The sequence below is a fragment of the Lipotes vexillifer genome, unplaced genomic scaffold (genome assembly GCF_000442215.2).
Source record: "Lipotes vexillifer unplaced genomic scaffold, Lipotes_vexillifer_v1.1 scaffold1639, whole genome shotgun sequence".
Classification (NCBI taxonomy): domain Eukaryota; kingdom Metazoa; phylum Chordata; class Mammalia; order Artiodactyla; family Lipotidae; genus Lipotes; species Lipotes vexillifer.
Window position 1 is genome coordinate 103,514 of NW_006782296.1, and position 20,334 is coordinate 123,847.

The window sequence follows — 20,334 nt, forward strand, 5'->3', positions numbered from 1 at the left end:
TCCTGCTAGTGGCTTCCTAATTGCAGTCAAAGATATAAGAGAGAAGGTGACAAGTAGTCTCTCTCCATGTTAACACTGGTGAGGCTGACCTTCCCATCGCACACATTCTTCTTTTCTGTTCTAGGCCATGGGCATCAATGACCTGCTGTCCTTTGACTTTATGGATGCCCCACCAATGGAAACCTTGATCACAGCCATGGAGCAGCTATACACATTGGGGGCCCTGGACGACGAGGGCCTACTTACTCGCCTGGGCCGCAGGGTAGGGGGCAGAACCTAACTTCTGGTGCTTTGGGGAAGGTTCCCTGGCTAACCTTCCATACTCTGTTCTGTTTAAAAGATTAAACTCTGAGGCCCTGGGTAAGCTTTGAGTAGAATTCTACATGCCTGTTTTTAACCTGGATTTTCCTCTATCACTTAAAACTCTTTCTTCTTTACAGAAAAAGAAATTCTATTCAGTTAATCTTACCTCATGATATATTATTGAATCTAGCCTTAATTTGAAAAGATGTCTGCAAAATTCCCACCTATCCCAGCGGTAGTTATATTCTTGGTCACATACATTTTGTTGGGTTTATTTGGGAAATTAAAAAAAAAAAAAGTCTTCTGATAGAGCCAGGCATCCCACACCATCGTGCTTAGGTAAACCTCCTGTGGTCTGTTACCCACTCTGACCAGTGTTTTTACACTGGCAACCCCAGATGGGTCTTCCCCAGGGATGCAATTGTAGTTTCTTCTTCTCCCTCTAGATGGCAGAGTTCCCCCTGGAGCCAATGCTGTGCAAAATGCTGATCATGTCTGTGCATCTAGGCTGCAGTGAGGAAATGCTGACCATTGTGTCCATGCTGTCTGTGCAGAACGTCTTCTACAGGCCCAAGGTGGGGAGTTCAGGCCCACATTCAGATAGGGGTCAGGTGAAGTCGGGTGAAATCAGCCTGTTGCCACCACAGTGCTTAACGTGGACACTTGATGGGGCCGCAGAGGGCTCCCCAGCACTGCTGGATGTTCAGTTAGTAGCTGTGGGGTGGAAAATGATCCTCTCCGCACTGCTTGCAGGATAAACAAGCCCTTGCAGATCAGAAGAAGGCCAAATTCCACCAGACCGAAGGGGACCACCTCACCCTGCTGGCCGTGTACAACTCCTGGAAGAACAATAAGTTCTCCAACCCATGGTGCTATGAGAACTTTATCCAGGCTCGTTCTCTGCGCCGGGCCCAGGACATTCGCAAGCAGATGTTGGGCATAATGGACAGGTAACACCCGGTAACTTCTCATGTTCAAGTTGAACCTCCTTGAATGCCGTGTCTGTTTGTCTCTGTACGAACCTGTGAAGCTGTAGGCACCTGTCCTCTTGCTCCTCACATAACTCTTTTTTCCTCCGACTTTTCCTTAAGGATGTGGCTGAGAATCACTTCAGAAAGTTCCTAAGAGGGAGGTGATATATTAGTTGTTGACAATGCTCTTTGTTTACAAGCGTCTGCAACATTATTAGTTGGGTTGAATTACAACCTAAGCAAAGTGTCTGGCTCTTATGGCATCCATCTTGCCCGCTGTGTAGAGCTGCCCCTGGAAGGGCTGGAAGCAGGGTCCTGGTTCCAGCTCTGGGGACCCCAAGAAGGATATGTTGGGTACCATCATTCCAGAAGATAGAACCTCTGAAAGCAGAATAGTCTCACACCTTTGTCCTCTCTTGATTTATTCTGCTAGACACAAGCTGGATGTGGTCTCCTGTGGTAAGTCCACAGTCCGAGTGCAGAAGGCCATCTGCAGTGGATTCTTCCGGAACGCTGCCAAGAAAGACCCACAGGAGGGTTACCGGACACTGATCGACCAGCAGGTGGTCTACATCCATCCTTCCAGTGCTCTCTTCAACAGACAGCCCGAATGGTAGGTGGGCAGAGAGAACTTGTGGATCTACTGGCCTTTTGTGTCTGTATCCTCACCCACCCCCAGCACTTCCTACTCTAATATTGCTCATATTTCTAGAGAAGCAGGAGCCTGAATTAGACACAATATCAGGCCCTTTTTATTTATTATTCATTTATTTACTTTTAGGTTTTTTTTTTTTTTGGCCGCACTGTGCGGCACGCGGGATCTTAGTTCCCTGACCAGGGATTGAACCCGCACCCCCTGCAGTGGAAGCGCAGAGTCTTAACCGCTGGACCACCAGGGAAGTCCCGAGGCCCTTTTTAGAGGAAATCATGGGGGTAAGAGCTAGGAAGGATCTTAGAGATTATCTAGTGAGGTGGTTTAAAAAAAATTTTTTTTTTCAAGTAGTATTTTAAAAAAAACTGGAATCTTACCCACCCTAACATAAAACCAATTAAAAACCTCTGTGCCACCATGGTGGTAGAAGAGGGCTGGAGATGTAGAGCCTTGCCTGCCTGGCTTTCCCCATCCCCTTGTGGCAGCCTCTGAGGTCCTCTTCAGGGCCCTAGAGTTCTATGGATACAGCCCAGAAAACCACCCATTTCACAGAGCGGGAAACCGAGGTCCAGAGAAGGGATGTGATTGGCTCCGTGTCATTTAAATCGTTGGAACTGGCAGTTTTCTGTGGTTAGAGGTGTGCAGGCTCATCAGTATTGGGGTGTGGCTATCATAAACAGAGACTGCAGTCTCTTCAGGGGTCAGGCAGGAGAGGTAAGAGGGTCAAATGCAAGCTCAGCTGAGGCCCACCAGGGACCAGGGTGCCGTGGAGCCAGGCCTGTATCGGAGGCTTGAGCCCTCTCTCTGTACCCCGCTCAGGGTGGTGTACCACGAGCTGGTGCTGACCACGAAGGAGTACATGCGTGAGGTCACCACCATTGACCCCCGGTGGCTTGTGGAGTTTGCTCCAGCCTTCTTCAAGGTCTCTGACCCGACCAAGCTAAGCAAGCAGAAGAAGCAGCAACGACTTGAACCCTTGTACAACCGCTATGAGGAACCCAATGCCTGGAGAATATCCCGAGCCTTCCGGCGGCGCTGAAAGGCAAGAATCTGTTTGTCTCTTCTGCAGCAGTGGGCCAGGGCTTGGCCTCGCTCTTATTGATGAAAAGCTAATCCTGAGGATACAGCTGTCCAGTGACCGACTATCTTAACTGGGCATTTCCTAAACTTGTCTCTCATTTCTTGCCTGGTGGTAAAATAGAAACAGGGATTTACGCCTGGTTTGATCAGAGCCTCCAAGCCCCACCACCCCAAGGCACTCAGCCAGGGCTCACAGCCAACATGGGAGGACACTGCATCATCTCCAAGAAAGGGGAAACTTCTGCAGCCCTCGGATGGGAAAGGGGAGTCGTGAGCATCTGGTACCTGGACTCAGTGAGGGCCCTGATGCCCTAGCTGGTGCTCTGGAGGAGGGAGCCACAAAGCTCGCTGGAAGTGTTGGCCCCACTTCCTGCCCCTGTCCAGCCCCTGTACTTTTGCTTAACCTCCTGCAAATATTTATTTTCTTAAGGAAACAAAATTGTTTTTCTGTGGCTGTTTCTTCTAGCTGAAAGGTTAGTGTTGGCCTGGGCTGAGGGTGGGGAGGGTTAGTATCTGTGGCTTCAGTGGAGAGTCCCCTGAAACCAGAGCCCGGGGCTTCTTTGGGCTGGGAGGTGACGCACAGCCAGACCTCCAGTCTTATCTCTCAGCACCGGCGCTGGTCCGGCTCTGCGTGGACCGCCCCATGATTAACCACATCCACTGCACAGGCGCTCCGCTTTGGGCGCCTGAGTGGTTACAGATGCCGCATATTGAATACAGAAGGCTCTCCCTGGCTCCCTTTCCCGCCTGCCATGCTCACAACATGCAGCGTGTCCTATTTCCTTTTGAAACATGTAAGTAATGACACAACTTTCAGTTTATTTTGGTTTTATTTTTATCCTCCTGAGGTCTTTGACAAAGGGTTTTTTTGGTCAAAGGCTCCCTTCCTCCACCCCCAAACTGAAAATCAACAGAACACCTCTCAGAGCCTGTTTGTGCTGCCTAGGATCTGTGCTCCTGGCCTCGTGCTTGGTGGTTTTCTCCTAGCATTTGCTGGGGAATGGCCACCTCCAAGTGCCCCTCTCACATTTCCTGAGAAGCCTCTGGGCTTGGACTTGGAAGAACATCAGGCAGATGCTGCTGGGCCAGGCTGTGGAACTTCTGGAAAGTTGGTCTTGTAGAGAAGCCCCCGGGGGATTGGGGACAGCCTATGCTGTGGTCCGCACTGCTTCCTACCTCCTCACACCAGTAAGTAAGGATGTAAATACTAGAACTACTATACAGTGGTACCCTGGACGGTAAAAGAGACCACGTGACATATTAGGATATAAAGGACTGTGGACTGTCATTGAGCAGCAAACCAGCTACCCTGAAGACACAATTCAGAAACAACCCAGCAGAATCTGCTGACTGTAGGTCCCCGCCCCTTTACTGAGCTGAGTGAGCTCCTACGATTCTGAGTGTGCCTCTCAGGAAGCCCAGGCCAGCAGTTAAGGGCGGGGGATCTTTACCTGCTAACCTTTAAGGTATTATAGGGAGAGGTGGTGCAGGGCGGACCGAGGAAAGTGAAGTGGAAGCAGGGGCTGGGCACCCAGCTCCCCAGTCTTAATTCCAGCCCACGTCTCTCCAGTTTAGGAGCAAACTCTGGGCTTGGCAGCCCACCTGTCCCAGCTGGGTGACCAGCACTGACGGCATTCGCACCTCTGAAGTCATCGCCCCCAAGGAAGGAGGTTTGGGTTTTAAGCTAAAGTTGAAAAGGGGATGTTTAACAGGCCAAGGGTGAGAGACAGCAGGCTGGGCATCTTTCTGGGTTAGGTGAGCAAAAAGGACCCCAGCTCTGTGGGTGTTCCTTGCACATCTCCCCGAAGAGCTGGGGTCATGTCTCTGCTGTGACAACATGGCTGGGCTCTGACCTTCTGACTGTCCACCAGGAAACAGCATGTCGGCAGTATTGCTGAGCCTGCCCAGAGAGAGAAGGGGGCTCCCAGCCAGATTGGGAAGGACTCGTCTGCTGCTCCTACACAGTGGGGCCCGTTTCTCTTCCTTGAACCAGTATTTCCCGAGATTGAGTGACAGCCCAGGAGAGGATGTGGGTCTCACGCAGGGAGCTGGAATCTTCTCGGTTGTTAAGAGTATGCTTATGCTGTTTACCCGACCCCTGTGGGAGCCTAGCTCAGGAGTCTCCTGCCCCTGCACATGTGCCGAGTCTTGTACTTGTCTGTGTGTCGGGGGACCATACCCACGGGCCACATGTCAGCTCTCCTGCTGGGTCACGTGCCTTGGTCCAGGGTTCACCTTCATCCATTCTGGAGCACGATTTGGTTTTGGCTGTCTCTCCTTCAGCCAGAGAATTCTCTCCAGTGGTCATGGTTGTGATCTGGTAGCTGTTTCCCCTCGGAGCAGTGCCCTCCAAGTGGAAGGATTTGAACAAGAGTTGTGAGGAGTGTCTCGTTAACGCGCATTTCAGAGGGCAGAGGTCACGTGTCTCAGCCTGTGGAGACCTTTCCAGGACACTGCTTCTCACCTAAATTCCTGTCTCCCCTCATGTGTGCCTACTGGGGACCTCAGGGTTTCCACTTGACTTTATATCTCTTCCCACCATGATACCCTGGCTTTCATGTACAATTAAATCATATATTTTTAAAAACTTGTTTCTTAAAATTTTCTGGGGCTTCCCTGGTGGCGCAGGGGTTGAGAGTCCGCTTGCCGATGCAGGGGACACGGGCTCGTGCCCCGGTCCGGGAAGATCCCACATGCCGCGGAGTGGCTGGGCCTATGAACCATGGCTGCTGAGCCTGCGCGTCCGGAGCCTGTGCTCCGCAACGGGAGAGGCCACGGCAGTGAGAGGCCCGCGTACCGCAAAAAAAACCCCAAAAAACCAAAAAAACAAAAAATTTTCTGTCTCTTGCTCTAAATTATGAAAATTAGCACATTATGTTTTCTGTTTCTGGGGAAAAAAATAACATTGCTTTTTATTTGTGGGTAGGGTTCGAGTGGCATCCCTTTCTGCCATCTTGGCGTAAGCACTGGGCAGGGGCTGAGGGTGAAGCATTAACGGGGTTGGGCTGGCCCTGCCTCAGCGCAGCTGTGGTTCCCTGCAGTTCTGATGTACCTGGATGGAGAGCACCCGTTTTGACCTGAGCCTGGCTCCTAGGAAGCTGCTTACACAGGGGCTGGGTCTAGAACTGCCCATCCTGCCCTTCCCTTATGCACAGCCACCCCGTTGTCATATCTAGTTACACTTCCTCTCTAGGTGTCACTTTTGCAGCCTGGCCTTTCCCCGAACCCCAAAATCTCGGCCCAGTGTTCTGGTTTCCCCCAAATTTGGGCAAGGAGAGTCCATGCTGTTTCTCCTTCCCTTTTCCTGCGAAGGTCTGGCCTGTTCTTCCTCCACTAGCCAGGACCCAGGGCTCGGGGCTGCTCCAGCCTCCCTGCACCCTCCTGCCTGGGTGCCTTGCTTCTCTCCCTGCTCTCCAGATCCTCTTCACACAAACTCTGTCCTCACCTTCAGCAAAAACAGCAACCTGGAGCCACGGCAGGAGGGGACACACAGTTGGGGTACACATGGGTAGCATGGTCATGGGAGCAACTGTGATCACAGAAACCACAGGCCAAACTCTGCCTGAAGAAGCCCCAGGAGGCCCTCAAAGCTCTACTAGGCTCCCACTTCCCTCAACCTGGACAGGGAGATGGCTGCAGGTGGCCAACGGGCACTAGGCCAGATTACAAAGTACCCTTTGTCCATTATTTCAGACAATCCTCACACGATAATCCTGGGAGGGGGAAAGAGCAGGTATCACTGAGCCCATTTTCCAGAGGAAAAAGTCAGAGGTCAATTGTTTTTTCCTAAACCCAAAAGGGAAGTTAAGTGTCAGGGCCAGGCCCCAAACTCAGGTCATGTGCCCCTAAGGCCAGAGCTCTTTCCAGCCCCAGGTCTTTCTCCCATGGCAGCAAAGAGGACAAAGGAGAACTCACAGGAGACGCAGGGGCCTTTATTAGGGTCTGGCAGATGTAGTGGAGACGGAGGTGAAATCGCAGGCCTGGGCCTAGGAAAAGGCAGAGGAGAGGCAGAGGGCCCTGGGAGCAGAGCCCAGCCATCCCTCCTCCACCTGGCAAGCCCTCCCCCATCCCAGGTTCCTCACTCCAGCTTCCCCGACTCTAGGAACAAAGAGCACCAAGAACTGCCAAGTAGGACCCTCCAGGGCCACAGCTTGGAGCAGAGTGCAGGATGCAGGCTGCTGTCTCCCCAGCATGGGAGATCGGGGGAGCTCAATGTCTCCCTCTCCACCAGGATGAAGTGGGGAAGCTCCTTCTCTGTCCCCCAGAACAGAACAAACTCTTGTTCTCTGTGATGGGGGAGAGGGAGTGGGGCTTGGCCTCTAAGCAGAACCTAGGAAGAGGCCAGAGGTGGAGTCCCCGGAGGTGTTTCCGAGACGCCACCTTCACACTCGCAGTGTCTCCACTTTCCCTTCCCATCAACTCTGGGGAGCAGCTCAGAGTCTGGGCTGGAGTGACTGATGGGCAGAGGGGATCTGTTCCAAAGACATCTGTGGGTTTCAGAGTGGGAGTTTCCCTGACACCAAATTCAGCTCTATGTACACAGGGCAGCACCCCCGGCAGCAGGGGAGCAGCTGCTAGGGGCTAGTAAGAGTAGCCACCCTTGGGGCCAAAGGGCTGGGCGGGGCCAGCCAGCTCTGGGAGGTAGGCGGGGCTCTCGTCCAAGTGGGACAAAGGGACTGTGTCCTCCTCACTGACGGGCCGGTCAAACTCAGCCTTGAGAGCTGGACGCTGATTGTCCGGGAAGGCCAGAGAGAAGAGGGCCTCGGGCTCGCACACAAACTTGTACACGTAACGCTCGCCAGCCACCTGTGGGAAGAGAGGGCTGGGTCAGTGTGGGGGTGGGGAGAGCAGCCCTCCTACGGATGCCCGGGGCACATTTCTCCTCCAGCTGGTTCTTCTAAGAAGCTCCGGTTCTCTTATCTCAACCTCTCCATGCTTTTTAGGCTTTTCTGTTACTATTTATATGTATCACTGTTTTGGGAGAGGGAAATCTTGGGGTTGTCCACAGTTTGACTTCTCTGACTGGTTCACTGTCTGCTCCTTCAAACTTGCGAGAATGCTCTCCTGCCCCCAACACCTTCCCACATCCACTGCCCCCCACCCCCTTGCCCTTGGACCCTTAACCCCGACCTTCTGCATGATGCCTTTCTCGTAGTAGTATCGGAGTGAGCGGCTCAGTTTGTCGTAATTCATGGCTGGCCGGTTCTTCTGGATGCCCCAGAGCCTGGCGACCTGGGGACAGGAGACAGAGTTTGGGGATGGCGATGGCAGCTCAGCGGAGGAAATAATAGGGCGCAGGTCAGAAAGAGTACTTGAGATTCTTGGTGCAAATGCTCAGCTGGCCCTGCAGCTAAGCACCAGCCCGCAGACCCTGGTTTGGCAGGAATTCAGGTTAAATAAAGCAACGGTGCTGGTGAAGGCACGTGCCACCAGTTCCCAGGTCCTCTCATCTCCAGGCCCCAAAGTCGTTGGGACGGGTGGGGACATCTGAGAGGCCCACCTCCTCAGGCTCAATTAGTTTGAACTCCATCCCCCGGCCGGTCCAGGCAATGAAGTGGGCATTTGTCGGGTCATCCAGCAGGGCCACCAGAAACTGCCACAGCTGCAAGGCACCCCGGCGCTGGTAGGGCGGTCCCTCTCTGAAGGCTCCCACCCCTTCCTGCTTGATGTCTCCTGGGGAACACGGGAAACAGGCGGTGGAGGGCTGGTGCCCTCTGGTCCCCCAAGCAACCCGGTCCCCTCTCCCCAGGGGTCTCTCCAGGCCCTTTCTCATGAAATGTGATGTGAGTCCTGGGGGACACAGAGGGCATGAAAGGTCACTTCTCTGACCTTCAGATTTCTCAGGGACGACGCAGACATCATCTGGGAATGGTCGCAGAGGTTTCTCATAGCCATAGCCTTGAGGAGGAAGTTGCAGGGATCACTCAGATCTGGGGGTTCACTGATACGAGACCCCAGAGAGTCCAGAGGGACTCCTGGCCAGAAGCCCCTCCCCCAAGGCACGACTCCCTCCTCCAAACTTGGAGGGCTTGGCAGGGGAGGTAGGAGGCTGCCTTACCCATGGTCCCGTCACCTGGAGAGGGCCCGGAGAAACCCTCTGCGTGAAGGTACATTGAAGCATACCCAGGGAGGTCTGGGTGGGGGAAGAAAGAAAAAAGGGCGATGTTATCGGTAGCTGGGGTAGGGGCGGCAGTCCTGCACACATTCAAGAACTTCTGCCAGCCTGCCTTCCGGTTCTTTCCCCAGAGGCCTGCCTACCACCAAGTCCTAGGGGAAGTTCCCTCCAGAGGGAGTGAGAAGCCAGAAGCCCTCAACTTGAGGGCGGGGCCAGAGAGCCTGGATGGCAGCAGCTGGGGCTGGGCAAAGCTGCTCCACAAGGTCCAGGATTCCAGGGAGCAGCTGTTTCCTGTGAGTTTATGGGGAGGAGGAGGGTAGAGATGAACCTCCGGGGAAAGGGTTCAGTGTCCCAGCCTAAGATTCCCTTGGAATGGGCTGACGTCCGGTCAGCAGGGCAGGTTCCAGCCCAGTGGGGGTGTGAGGGAGGGAGGGAGAGAGGGAGGAAAGGAGTGGGGGGGGGGCGGGGGGAGAGAGAACACGCATGCATCTATTTGTGGAAGAGGCAGTGGGCACACGGGGCTGTGTGTTTTCAGGTCTGACAGCAGACAGTCCACTCTTTCATTCCATTCCACGGAATTGACACCTCCCCACCCCACCTGGAGGCGGCCCCGGTGCAAAGCCAGCCCTTCAAGTGCCAGCCCCTTCCCGCCCTACCCCCACCACTCCCACCTATGAATGAGATGGTGAAACCCGACACCTCCGGGAGGAGGCGGGAGGGTGGGCTCATTCATGCCTCCATTTTGTGAATGGAATTCCTGACTCCATTCAGAGAAAGCTGAGGGGGGAGGGGCAGGAGTTCAAGGGCATGTAACACGATCTCCTCCGGTCTACATCCTTTGAAGGTCGGCGGCAAGAGCGTCTTCCTCCTCCTTCCTCCATCTCACTGCCGGGCACGGCTCAGGCTTAGGGCCCGGGCTTGAGGAGAGGTGGGTGCACCCTTCTGGTTCTTGCTGGGGCAGCCTGGAGGATTTGGGGCTCACCCCCCTGCCCCGAAAAGACTGGGCACCAGGAAAAGAGAAATTCAAAAGCCCTGGCCAGCTCTGAGCCTACCCTAATCTCTGAATTTATTTTTTCTAATGCAAGTTTGCAGATAAACTCAAATTTGGAGCTGGTAGCAATGTTAACAGGAGACAAGGTTTTCTGGGCCTTTCCTGGGCGCATGGGGTTTCGAGCTGTAGCTGTTTATGAACACAGCAGCTGAGTGCATCTCACTCCTGTCAACAACCAGGTGGAACTAGAAGTTAAAGCAGTGCCTACTTCCGGTCTGGCCAGGATGGCGGGTCCTTCCAACCTGGAGGCTCGGAACAGGATGCGAAAACCACATGTGGACCCCGCCTTCCAACTGGGAACTGTGAACCTGGCTAGTTTCAAGTTCATGTTTCTCCTCATTCAAATCCCTTTGTATTTTTAAGCTTCTGTGGGGACAGGGACCAATGACACGTCCTATTCATCTTTGTGTCCTCCAACTGCACACACTCATGCTCCTGGCACAGTACTTAAATCTCAGTAGGTAATTAAACCCCCAAGCACCTGCTAAATAGAAATAGGAAGAAATGCCTTAACTTTCCTATCAAGTCACAAGCTACCTGAGGGCAAGGACCTGCACATGTCACTTATCTCTTATCTGAATATAAGTTTGCTGATTGAAAAGTGACAGTTCTTTTGAATCTATGAAAAGAAGTGGTAGGTGGGTGGGTTGAATGTATGAACTGGTAAATGGATGGGAAGGTAAAAAAAACTTGTGGGGAGACATTCTGGGTTTAATGGAACTGATCACATGCCACCCCACCCAGCAAGCCCACCAAAACCCCTCCATCTCCTTCCCGGGAGCATCTCTTACCTGAGTCGTAGGAGAAGTCCATCTGCTCCTGTTTGATCACTACCCCCGCCCCTGGGTACCTGTGCCCATTGACTCCACCCTGGCCCACTGCCGGCTGGCCGGCCTGTTCATACAGGGGGTCAAGGTATTCCCGCTTGAAGCTCTGCTGGGGGTAGGGTGGGCAGGGCTCCGACAGCTGGTGTTGGTAGGGGGCTGGGAGAGGTTCCCGGCCCCCTCCCTGAGAGGGTGTGAAGGAGTGGCAGATATCCAGGGGCTGCTGGAAGACAGAGCTGGATGTGGTTGGATGGAGAAGGAAGAAAAGAGAATATTAAACGAAGCCCTCCTTGTGCCTGCCGCTCCCAGAGCTTACAGAGTGGGCTCCGGGGGGGATTCCTCCCTACCTCCCCCCATGCCAGGTTTCTTAAGGGCAGCGAAGAGCACTCAGGGATTGAGAAAAAACTGGTGAGACCTGGTTCTCCTTGTCACCTTACCTACGCTCCCCGAGGTACCCATGGCCAGGGTGGGGCTGGGAGGTGCCAGAGGATCTCAGGAAACTCCGTTGTTCTGCCCGGGGAAAGGGTTGCAGGGGCGACTGTCCGGGGGCACCAGGGGCGGGGGACTTGATGGCGATTTGTCTAGGGGGCTCATAGGCACTGGAGGTGAGGGGGAGACAGGGGTGAGGGGGCAGAGAAGCTGGGCGAGCATCTTTGAACGCTTCACTCCCTGGGAAGTCAGGTCACAGGGATTATGGGAGAAGAGTAGAGGGTGCCGGGAAAGGAACAGCATGAGCCAGACTCAGCCCCAAATGAACTTTTTTTTCTCCTTTCTTAATCCTGAAGCTGGGTGTAATCTTTAGAACACCTCTCCCCAGCCCAGAGCAGCTGGGCTGGGTCACACAGCAGCTTCTCCAGTGGAAGCACTCGGCCTGGGTCTTAACACACATCCCTTGAACCCGCTGCTGCATTTTCCATCCTAACTACCCAGGAAATCCTGAGCTATAGTACTCCATTACAGGAGCTCGGAAATCCTTTTTGTGTCTAACCTGCATCTCAACTGCTGCCATTGCTCACAGGAGCCCACCCCCACCCTCCATCCAACCCTTCCCCAGGGTGGGGCTGGGGCTCACCTGGAATAAAGGCACTGCTCGCCATGGTGGTAGGAGAGGGACCGCTTCCTGCTGCAGGGCAGGGCCCGCTCTGTGCGGGGACTCTGGGGTTCCTTCTTGATCCTGGTCGTGGGGCTGTGGAAAGCTACTGTGGGGGTCGGGAGAGGCAGAGCAAGGCCAGAGAGTGTCACAGGAGAGGCAGGAAGAGCTTCGGACACCTTCTGCTCTTTAAGGATCAGCTGGGTGCCAGTACAGCCTCATCCCCCTTCTCTGGATCTCCGTTGTCAAGACACTTCTAAGAACAGTTTGGCTATTTACATTATGTGTAGCTTTATGCCTCAGGCTAACGTCCAATATGAACCAAAGAAACTGTCTGAAGTTCAACATTTAACGCAATCCCCCCAACCCCCAAACACCTTTCTAGGGGTGAGCACCTCCAACCAAAGGCCTCTGGTTTTCCTGACTGCCCTGTAAAATTCCAAGGGAGAGAAATGTTTTCTTATTTGGGGCTATGAAGAATCTTTCTTTTTCTGGTTAAGGTTGGATATTAGCCCACTTGCCTGTCAGCTGACTAGCATCATACACATGCTCCTAATTATCTGAGAAGAACATTGGCCTTTCCTGTGGCCCCTGCTGGGTTCGCCAACTCCAGCCACCAGGCTGAGCAGCAGAGTTGGTTCCAAGGCAGTGAATGTGAGTCAAAACCTGCAATCGACTGTTCTGTTGTCGATCATTTGTGCCCTGTTTCATTTCATTAAAGATAGTTGAGAGCAAAGTATCTGACATTAAAGCAGGGTTTCTCAACAGTAGCACTAGTGACATCTGGGCCAGATAATTCCTTGTCATGGGGGCTATGCTGAGCATTGTAGGATGTTAGCAGCATCCCTGGCCTCTACCCACTAGATGCCAATAGCACCCCACCCTCAGTTGTGACAACCCCAAATGTCAACTGACATTGCCACATGTCTCCTGGGGGGCAAAATCGCCCCCAGTTGCATAAAAGTAACTTAGAATGGTAGAACTGGACCCTGATGCACTGGTCCAAGCCCCTCGTTTCAGAAATAAGGAAATGGAGTATCACAGAGATGAAGTGTCTGCTCCAAGGTCACACAGCTAGGATGGCCAAGCCCCGATTTGAAGCAAGGTCTTCATCTCCCAGTTATTGCTTGGTCTTTGAGTCCAAACCCAAGAATGGGGAGCCCTGCCCTTCACCCTCTTCTAGAGGACAGAACAAGTTGATCTTTTGTGATTCTCTATCCCTAGGACTCATTTCCTGTCCTCCCCTACTCCCCATTCCCTCTACCCAGGGCCCCTCTACTCACAGTTTTCTGAATGGAAATCAGGAACAAACTGCTCATCACTGTCCGGTACCTGAGCTGCAGAGAGAGGCCAGAGGTGAGTCTGGGGTGGGGGCCCTGGATGGCAGCCCCTGGCAGACACCATTATTGCAGCCCTGCAGATTAGCACCAGCCCGAAGCCGGGGAAACAGCTTTCCTAGGACTGAAGGCAACTCCACCCCAGGTCCTAGCGACCTCCATCTCTGGGTTCCATTAACACCCTGGAGGGAAGGCTGCAAGTTCTCAGAACCCGTCTGAGCAGATTCCAGAGTTTTGTCCTAGATGCTTTGTCTTTTTTCCCTCCACTTTTATGAGTGAAGACAGCCCTGCCCCTCAGAGTTTACAAAGCTCCCTCAAAGCTCCCAGCAGAGTCACATCTGGGGTGGGCAGGTACTATAATAAGGAGTGAGATTCTGTGGACTTAGAATCACATGGGAAGATTCTGAATCTGGGCTGGACCCAGGAATCTGCCTTTTTTAGAACCTCCTGGGTGAAAGGTAGAAATCTAGAGCCTGGGAAAGGAGATGGGATGGAAGAAAGAGAATGGTTCAAGAGAGGTGATAAGAGGATGACAATGGGAGAGGAGGCTGGGGACACTGGCAGGTCACGGTGCCTTATCGCTCTGATGTGCAACTAGGAGAGAGAGAAGGGTTCCCAAGCATGGAGCTCTGAGGAGCACTCCCAGGGTGCCGGCGTGGGTAGAGTTGAGTTTGGGGATTAGGCAGGAAAACTAAAATAGAACAACAGCTCATCCATGGCCTCCAGACTGGATATCCGGACTTTGATTTCTAGTTCTTATCCTGGGCTCACTAACTCCTTCAGGTGGGATACAGCTGAGCACCTCTCCTGACCCCAGAGTCTTTGCTCACTTTTTGCCCCTCAAGAATAAACAGATCAGAGCAGGAAGGGGAAGGGTAGACACCGAGAGGGACTTCCTAACAGTCTGGGAAGAGACTGGCTTGAAGATGAAGCAATGGAACCCATGGAGAGGTGTCTTTTGTTCCCTGGAGACTGCTCTCAGATTGGACAATAGGAGAACTCATGGATAAAATGACCGGAGAGTTGAGAATGGCTGGTAAGGGTGTGGGATATGAGGAGATGGCTGGAGATCACGGTCACTCGTCCTAGTCTATACAGGACACAACCCCAGTCTCTATGGCTTCCCTCCTGGGCCAAGGCTCCATCATTTCTTCCTTGGATTTCAGCCACGACATGTTATCAGAACTCCCAACATCTACTCTCCCCAAAACTGTCAGAGGGATCTTTTTACAACAGAAATCCGATCACTTCTCTCCCTTGCTTAAAGCATGAACCCCAAACTCTTGCCCTTGGCCTCTGTGGCGCCCAAGTTTCTGGCTCTTGCTTACCTCTCTCACCTGCCTCTCCTTGCCTGTTACTCTCCAGAGTTCTGGTCTCCTTTTGGGTCCTCAAACTTGACCAGCCTGAACCCTTTTCCCCACATCTTGGCCTGTTTTTTTCTGGCCTTTGAAGTGTTAGCTCACTTTGCTATCTCAGAGGCCTTCTCTGACCACCCAAACCAAAGTGGTCCCTCCTGGCTCTTGATCGCATCCCTGTTTTATTTTTTTCCTAGCACATATGACTACCTGAACTTATTAATTTACGCACATGTAACTTATGTGTAATTTATTGTCCATCTCCTCTACCAGAAAGTTAACCTTGCTGAGGGCAGGGGCTTTGTCTGTCTTATTTGTCTGACTCCCCAGCACCCCTCAAACAAGGTCTCATTCAGAAGAGACACTCAATGCATTATTTGTCAGCTATATGAATAAACTACAATGACGCCTTGTCCTCAGGCCGGTGAGAGCCAGCAACATGGGCCTGGGAGCAAGAACTGAAGAGATCCTAACCAATCAGCCCTTCCCTCCCCTTTAGGGCTCCCCCTCTCCACCACCAGGTAACATTAGAGGCAGGTCCCCTGAAAAGCACATCTCACAAGGGATGCTTTAGGCTGTGATCAACTGCTTGGCAAGTGGATTCTTCACCAACTTACTTTAAATATCAGAGGTGTCAAGTGCTTTAAAATACACATTCATGCGGGGGGGGGGGGGGGGGGGGGGGGGGGGCCCGGGTTCCATCCCTGGTCGGGGAACTAGATCCCACATGCATGCTGCAACCGGGGGGGGGGGCGGGGAGGGATAAATTGAGAGCATGGGATTAACAGATGTACACTACCATATATAAAATAAACAAGGATTTACAGTATAGCACAGGGAACTATATTCAATATCTTGTAATAAACTATAATGGAAAGGAATAAGAAAAGAATATAGGTATACACAGATACACATGTATAACCAAATCACTGTGCTGCACACCTGAAACTAACACAATACTGTAAGTCAACTACACTTCAATAAAAAAATAAATAAAATAAAATAAAATATACGTTTGTAGGTAGGTGACTTCCTGACAGAGGGAACCCAATGGCTGAGGGGTTTAAGAATCAGGATCCATTTGCAGCTAAAGAACTTATGAAAGGAAAGTAAGCATAGAACAATCCTAAAGTGATCAAATAGATCACTAGGGCATGAAATCCCGTGGCAAAAACAAATAAACCAAAAAACCACACAGCACATCTTTTCAGGAGCGCGACTAGGGCACAAAGGCAACCATTCCCAAACTGGGCCCAATCAAGAATCCTGGGGCATTGTTAACAACAGATTCCCAGTCCCCTCCTCTGGAAAGTCACATTCCATAGGCCCGGGGTGGGGGCCAGGCATCTGTATTTTAACGCATGCCCCTGGTAGCTCTGAAGAATAGGCAGGTTTGGAAAACTGGATAAAGGGAAGGGTGCAAAACCTGCTCAGCTGCCCACGGGTGCAAGGCCCAAGCCCATCCTTGCTGTGCCCTCTGGCCCACCCATAGACAAGACCCCCAAAGTGGCAGGATGGGGGTGATAAGAGCAAGATGGACAATATTTCCCTCCCTGCCACCTGGGCAAGGAAGGTTCCAAGGGTGGAGGAGGTGCAGAACACGTGGGAGGCTGACGCACATAGGTCTGCTTCTGGGGCTACATTAACTGCCAGTTTCCGCGGAGGTAATGGGCTGGGGGCATCTCCTGCTGGCGTCACAGACCAGGTCACGTGACGCTAGAGAGCTCTGGGGTCATCTTGTCTTTCCTCTTGCCCCAGGCCTGAAGGTTTGACCAGAACCCCCAGTCCGCCCAGCAGTCCCAGAGGAGGCCCCCTCGCAGCACACTGACCACACCTCAAAAGAGGTGGCACCATCTTCATCCCAGGGCCTTGAGAAATCAGCCAAGGCAAGAAGGGGCTGTGGTGGGAACCCCAGTCCCTGCCTGGCCCCTCTCCGGAACACCGGCTTCTCCCAAAGGGGCAGGACAGGGCTTCAGTCGCACAGAGACTGTCAAGGATGGGAATAGGAAGAGTAACATGGAGCCTCTCATTCCTGGAGAGCAGGAGAATTTCTAATTACCGTGTTTGGTCTTGAGCGTCAGCCACTCTATATTTGTTGATCTGGCTGAGCTCTGGCTGCCAAGCCAGTGTGCCAGGGTCTGCCCCCAACTCCATCCTGGCACTAAGGTGGAGTTTATCTGCCTGGGGACATGGCAGATGATTAAGGAGGGGACAGGAAATGTGCCAAGCCAGCATGATACCCAGAAAGAGAATTTTAGGGAACATCCCTCCAATGGCGGCGGGGGGTGGTCAGTAGAAGAGAAGGGGCTTAGGGGCCTCCCAAGCTGGGCTCCAGGAGAGCTGGGAGGTGAAAACGGCCAAGTAGCTAAGCCCACCCCAGGCAAACCACCCACCTATATGATACGTGCCCCATCACCTTCTCCCCCTCCTAGGGTACAATTACAGGGTGAAGGGGTCTCTTAAGGAGCCCCAGGGGGAAGGGGGGGGCCATTCCCCGGAGCTTCTGCTCCATTGTGTCACCACTGGCCTCATCTCTCATCCTTACCCCGCCCCCACCCTGGCAGTGTTCTGGAAGGAACCAGTTCTCTATCTATGGAGGGGACATTTGTCCCCAAGAGCCTTCTGGAAGGGGAGGAGACAGAAAGATGTAGAAGGAGGCATCGTAGCTAGGAAAGACTGGGAGAGGGGATTAACCCCATATCGCGCCACAGACAGAATGAAGCGCCAGCGTGCACACATGCAGATTCACACACACCCTGATGCCTTTTACTTCACGCCAGCACACGGATGAAACACATCCTCTATGCATACCCTTCCCACACAGGTTCTCTTTTTGGACTTAAAAATACGATGAAGGAAAACCAAGGGGCAAGGGAGCTGAAGACCTTGGAGGAAGATTTGGGAGCAATGATTCTTATGGCAAGGGGAGCACAGACCCACCCCTTTGAGAATCTCATAAAAGCTATGGATCATTCTCTTCCTAGAAAAATTCACATTCCTTTGTGTCTGGTGTACCCCCAACAATTTTATACACATATCAGAGGGCGCAAGGACCCCTGCAACCTATCTACAGAGCTTTTGGGAATCCACCGACCCTATTATGGACCCCCGCCTCATATAAAGGACATACATGACCCGGAGTCAATGTTCCTTACCGCCAAAGAGACCAACATCATCGTCTCTGAGGGTTCCTGTGGGCTCCCGAGAAGCCCGGAAAGGAACCCTCGTCCAGAAGCGGCATATCTTTAACCATAGCCAGACACAGCTTGGGCTCAGCCTGTCTGAGCCTTAACCATAGCCAGACACAGCTTGGGCTCAGCCTGTCTGAGCCTGGGTTTCCCTGCAGTAGCCTGATTATTTCTCCAGCAACTCAGCAGATCCCAGGCACCCCGAAAACAGACACACCTTCTTAGTCTCACTTCACCCCCACCCTCTCCATCTAGAAAAGCTCCAACACAAAGATGTCTGAGCTGCCTCCACAGAGCCCCCCTCCCCCCCCCAATGTTGCACGGACACCAGACGCCGCACCCAGAACCGCCTCCGCCAGAATCCAGCCTGGTGTTCCCCCGAAATCTTCACAGCCTCACCCACACTTCAAGGACCCACTGCGTCTCTCCACATTGGGGCTTTAGGGGGAAATCAAGCTGAGGGAGGTTGGGCTCTGGCCTCCAGTCCCACGCGCCCCACCACTGGCAAGTTTCCAAAGGAGCTAGTCCCTCCCTGCCACCCCAAAACTCCCTCTGGGCTGCAGGGGTCACTGACCTGGTGGGAAGAGGCAGGAGAGGAGGTTGGGGCGCTGCTGGGATGGTGCAGGGGGACAGGGCCCCGGCAGCTGCATCTGTCTCCGCAGAGAGAGCGAGAAGGAGCGATCGGCCTCAGCATCCCCCCCTCACGCCTGGCCATCCATCGCCAACTGGGAACCTGAGCTGCTCCCTCAGAAGGAAGGACAGGGAACCAAGGAGACCCCAGCGGCACCCCCCCACCTCCGTCTTGCGATCCCCACCCCCACCTCCCCACCCACTGGATTTAAATGTACAGGGACTTCCAGGGCAGCAGCAGGAAGCACACACACTGGCTGTCACACTGACACATGCAGATAGACACAAGTACAATTTCTAGACCCCCACCGCCAAGGGGTGGGGCTTCCAAGGTTGAGAGCAGATGAGAACGTTTTCCTCCCCTTCCCATTCCAAACCCAGCTGCTTCCAAAATGCCACCCTCTGAGCCTACCCCTAGATCACAGCCCCGGGAGCTGCCCACCTGGGGAGCCTAGGGACCCTCAGCTGACAGATGAGGAGCCTGGCAAGCCAGACAGAAATCAGGCTTTGGGAAAGGAAGTCTTTGAGAGACGGTGGAAACCGACACCGCTGCGTCCTTCAGCTCCAGCCCAGCTCCGAAACCTCGAGCGGAAGATGGGAGGACTGGGCATAGCTCTGCATGTAACTCGCAGCTGGGCACACAGGGCTTGCAGAATCGGGGAAGACAAGACGTGCACAATCTCCCCCAGAACCCCCAGATCCCTCCAGCACCCACGAGGCCGTTCAGCCTCGAATTCCACAAAATGTCTTGAGTGCTTGCTCTATGGTAAACAGTCAGTCTGTTAGCGTACATATTTTGGGGACACCACAGTCGTCAAGACAGATCTAGTCTCACCTAGTCAGGGGTCTTTCTCTTCTACCCCAAGGTTTTAAAGATGGCTCTAGAGGAGCTGGGTTTGAGTTTAAAAAAATCGTCAAAGATACCCAGGTGGAGGGAAGGGGCGATCCCAAAGAAGAGAAAAGCCCTCAAGAAGGGGTTCCTACTGCTGTAGTTTCTTGGTTTTCAGTGTTACACTGAAGGGACCTTCAGATGGGGGTGTTAACCCTTCCCTCTCAGAGACTGTCTAAACACCATAAGCCTCCTACCTGCAGCCCCACCGGCGACACCCTCAGGCCCCACCCAAACACACCAAGGAATCCAACCAGGAGACCCCCCCAGAACACACCTTGCTACCCAGAGGAGGCCTCGCTATTGACCCCACCCCTCCAGCTCAGAGCGCACCCCACCCCCGCCCCCAGCAAACTGGAGGGGCAATTTGCCTGGGGAGGGAGGTAGTCAGGAGGGAAGGAGGCGGGAGGATCAGTTTCCATTAGAATTACAATCAAGGCTGTTTGAGGGAGAAGCCCTGGGCTGCTTTGCCAAAGTGAGGCAAAAAAGAATTATTTAAACTTTTGCAGCTCTTTTGGCTCAAACAGTAAATTGTTTGGCGCTGCGGGCTGGGAAGAAGAGAAACCAAGGGTGTAACAATGAACGTTTTGGCAATTCCAGAAAGCAAGTTTCTTAAACTCCCCACTCCCGCAACACCCCAACCTACACCTCGGCCTGGCGGCTGGTGCCAAACAAACTTTGCAAATGAAAATTTCAACCAGGAAAACGGGCCTGGGGCCAAGTTCCATTCAAATAGGCAAATACCCCACACAATGGTCTGATTCATCCGCAGGCCTAGTTACACAAGCCTGGCTCAGGGCAGAGAAAATAAATATCAATATAAGTAACCACGCTGGGAGCTGGAAAGAG

The 20,334-nt window shown here is 53.1% G+C and overlaps 2 protein-coding genes across 8 annotated transcripts in view; one reads left to right on the plus strand and one right to left on the minus strand.

Annotated features, from left to right (window-relative positions):
* The window catches only part of DHX8 (DEAH-box helicase 8), a 27,667-nt gene extending 24,222 nt beyond the window's left edge, over positions 1-3,445 (plus strand). Inside the window, exons 20-24 of the mRNA XM_007455071.1 lie at positions 125-262; positions 750-878; positions 1,057-1,253; positions 1,708-1,887; positions 2,746-3,445. Of these exons, the coding sequence (XP_007455133.1) occupies positions 125-262; positions 750-878; positions 1,057-1,253; positions 1,708-1,887; positions 2,746-2,965 (864 nt within the window). The 3' untranslated portion in view covers positions 2,966-3,445. The remainder of the gene's footprint in view (positions 1-124; positions 263-749; positions 879-1,056; positions 1,254-1,707; positions 1,888-2,745) is intronic.
* A 3,477-nt stretch (positions 3,446-6,922) lies between these two features.
* ETV4 (ETS variant transcription factor 4) overlaps positions 6,923-20,334 on the minus strand; it is a 14,949-nt gene continuing 1,537 nt past the window's right edge. For 4 of the 7 annotated variants that reach the window (XM_007455077.1, XM_007455073.1, XM_007455076.1 and 1 more), the window contains 9 exons: positions 13,370-13,423; positions 12,069-12,195; positions 11,434-11,595; positions 10,964-11,232; positions 9,065-9,139; positions 8,836-8,904; positions 8,507-8,679; positions 8,137-8,238; positions 6,923-7,812 (listed from right to left, as the gene is read on the minus strand). In XM_007455077.1, the coding sequence (XP_007455139.1) occupies positions 7,588-7,812; positions 8,137-8,238; positions 8,507-8,679; positions 8,836-8,904; positions 9,065-9,139; positions 10,964-11,232; positions 11,434-11,595; positions 12,069-12,195; positions 13,370-13,423 (1,256 nt within the window). In that variant the 3' untranslated portion in view covers positions 6,923-7,587. The remainder of the gene's footprint in view (positions 7,813-8,136; positions 8,239-8,506; positions 8,680-8,835; positions 8,905-9,064; positions 9,140-10,963; positions 11,233-11,433; positions 11,596-12,068; positions 12,196-13,369; positions 13,424-20,334) is intronic. The other 3 variants (XM_007455074.1, XM_007455078.1, XM_007455075.1) reach the window with 3 other exon arrangements.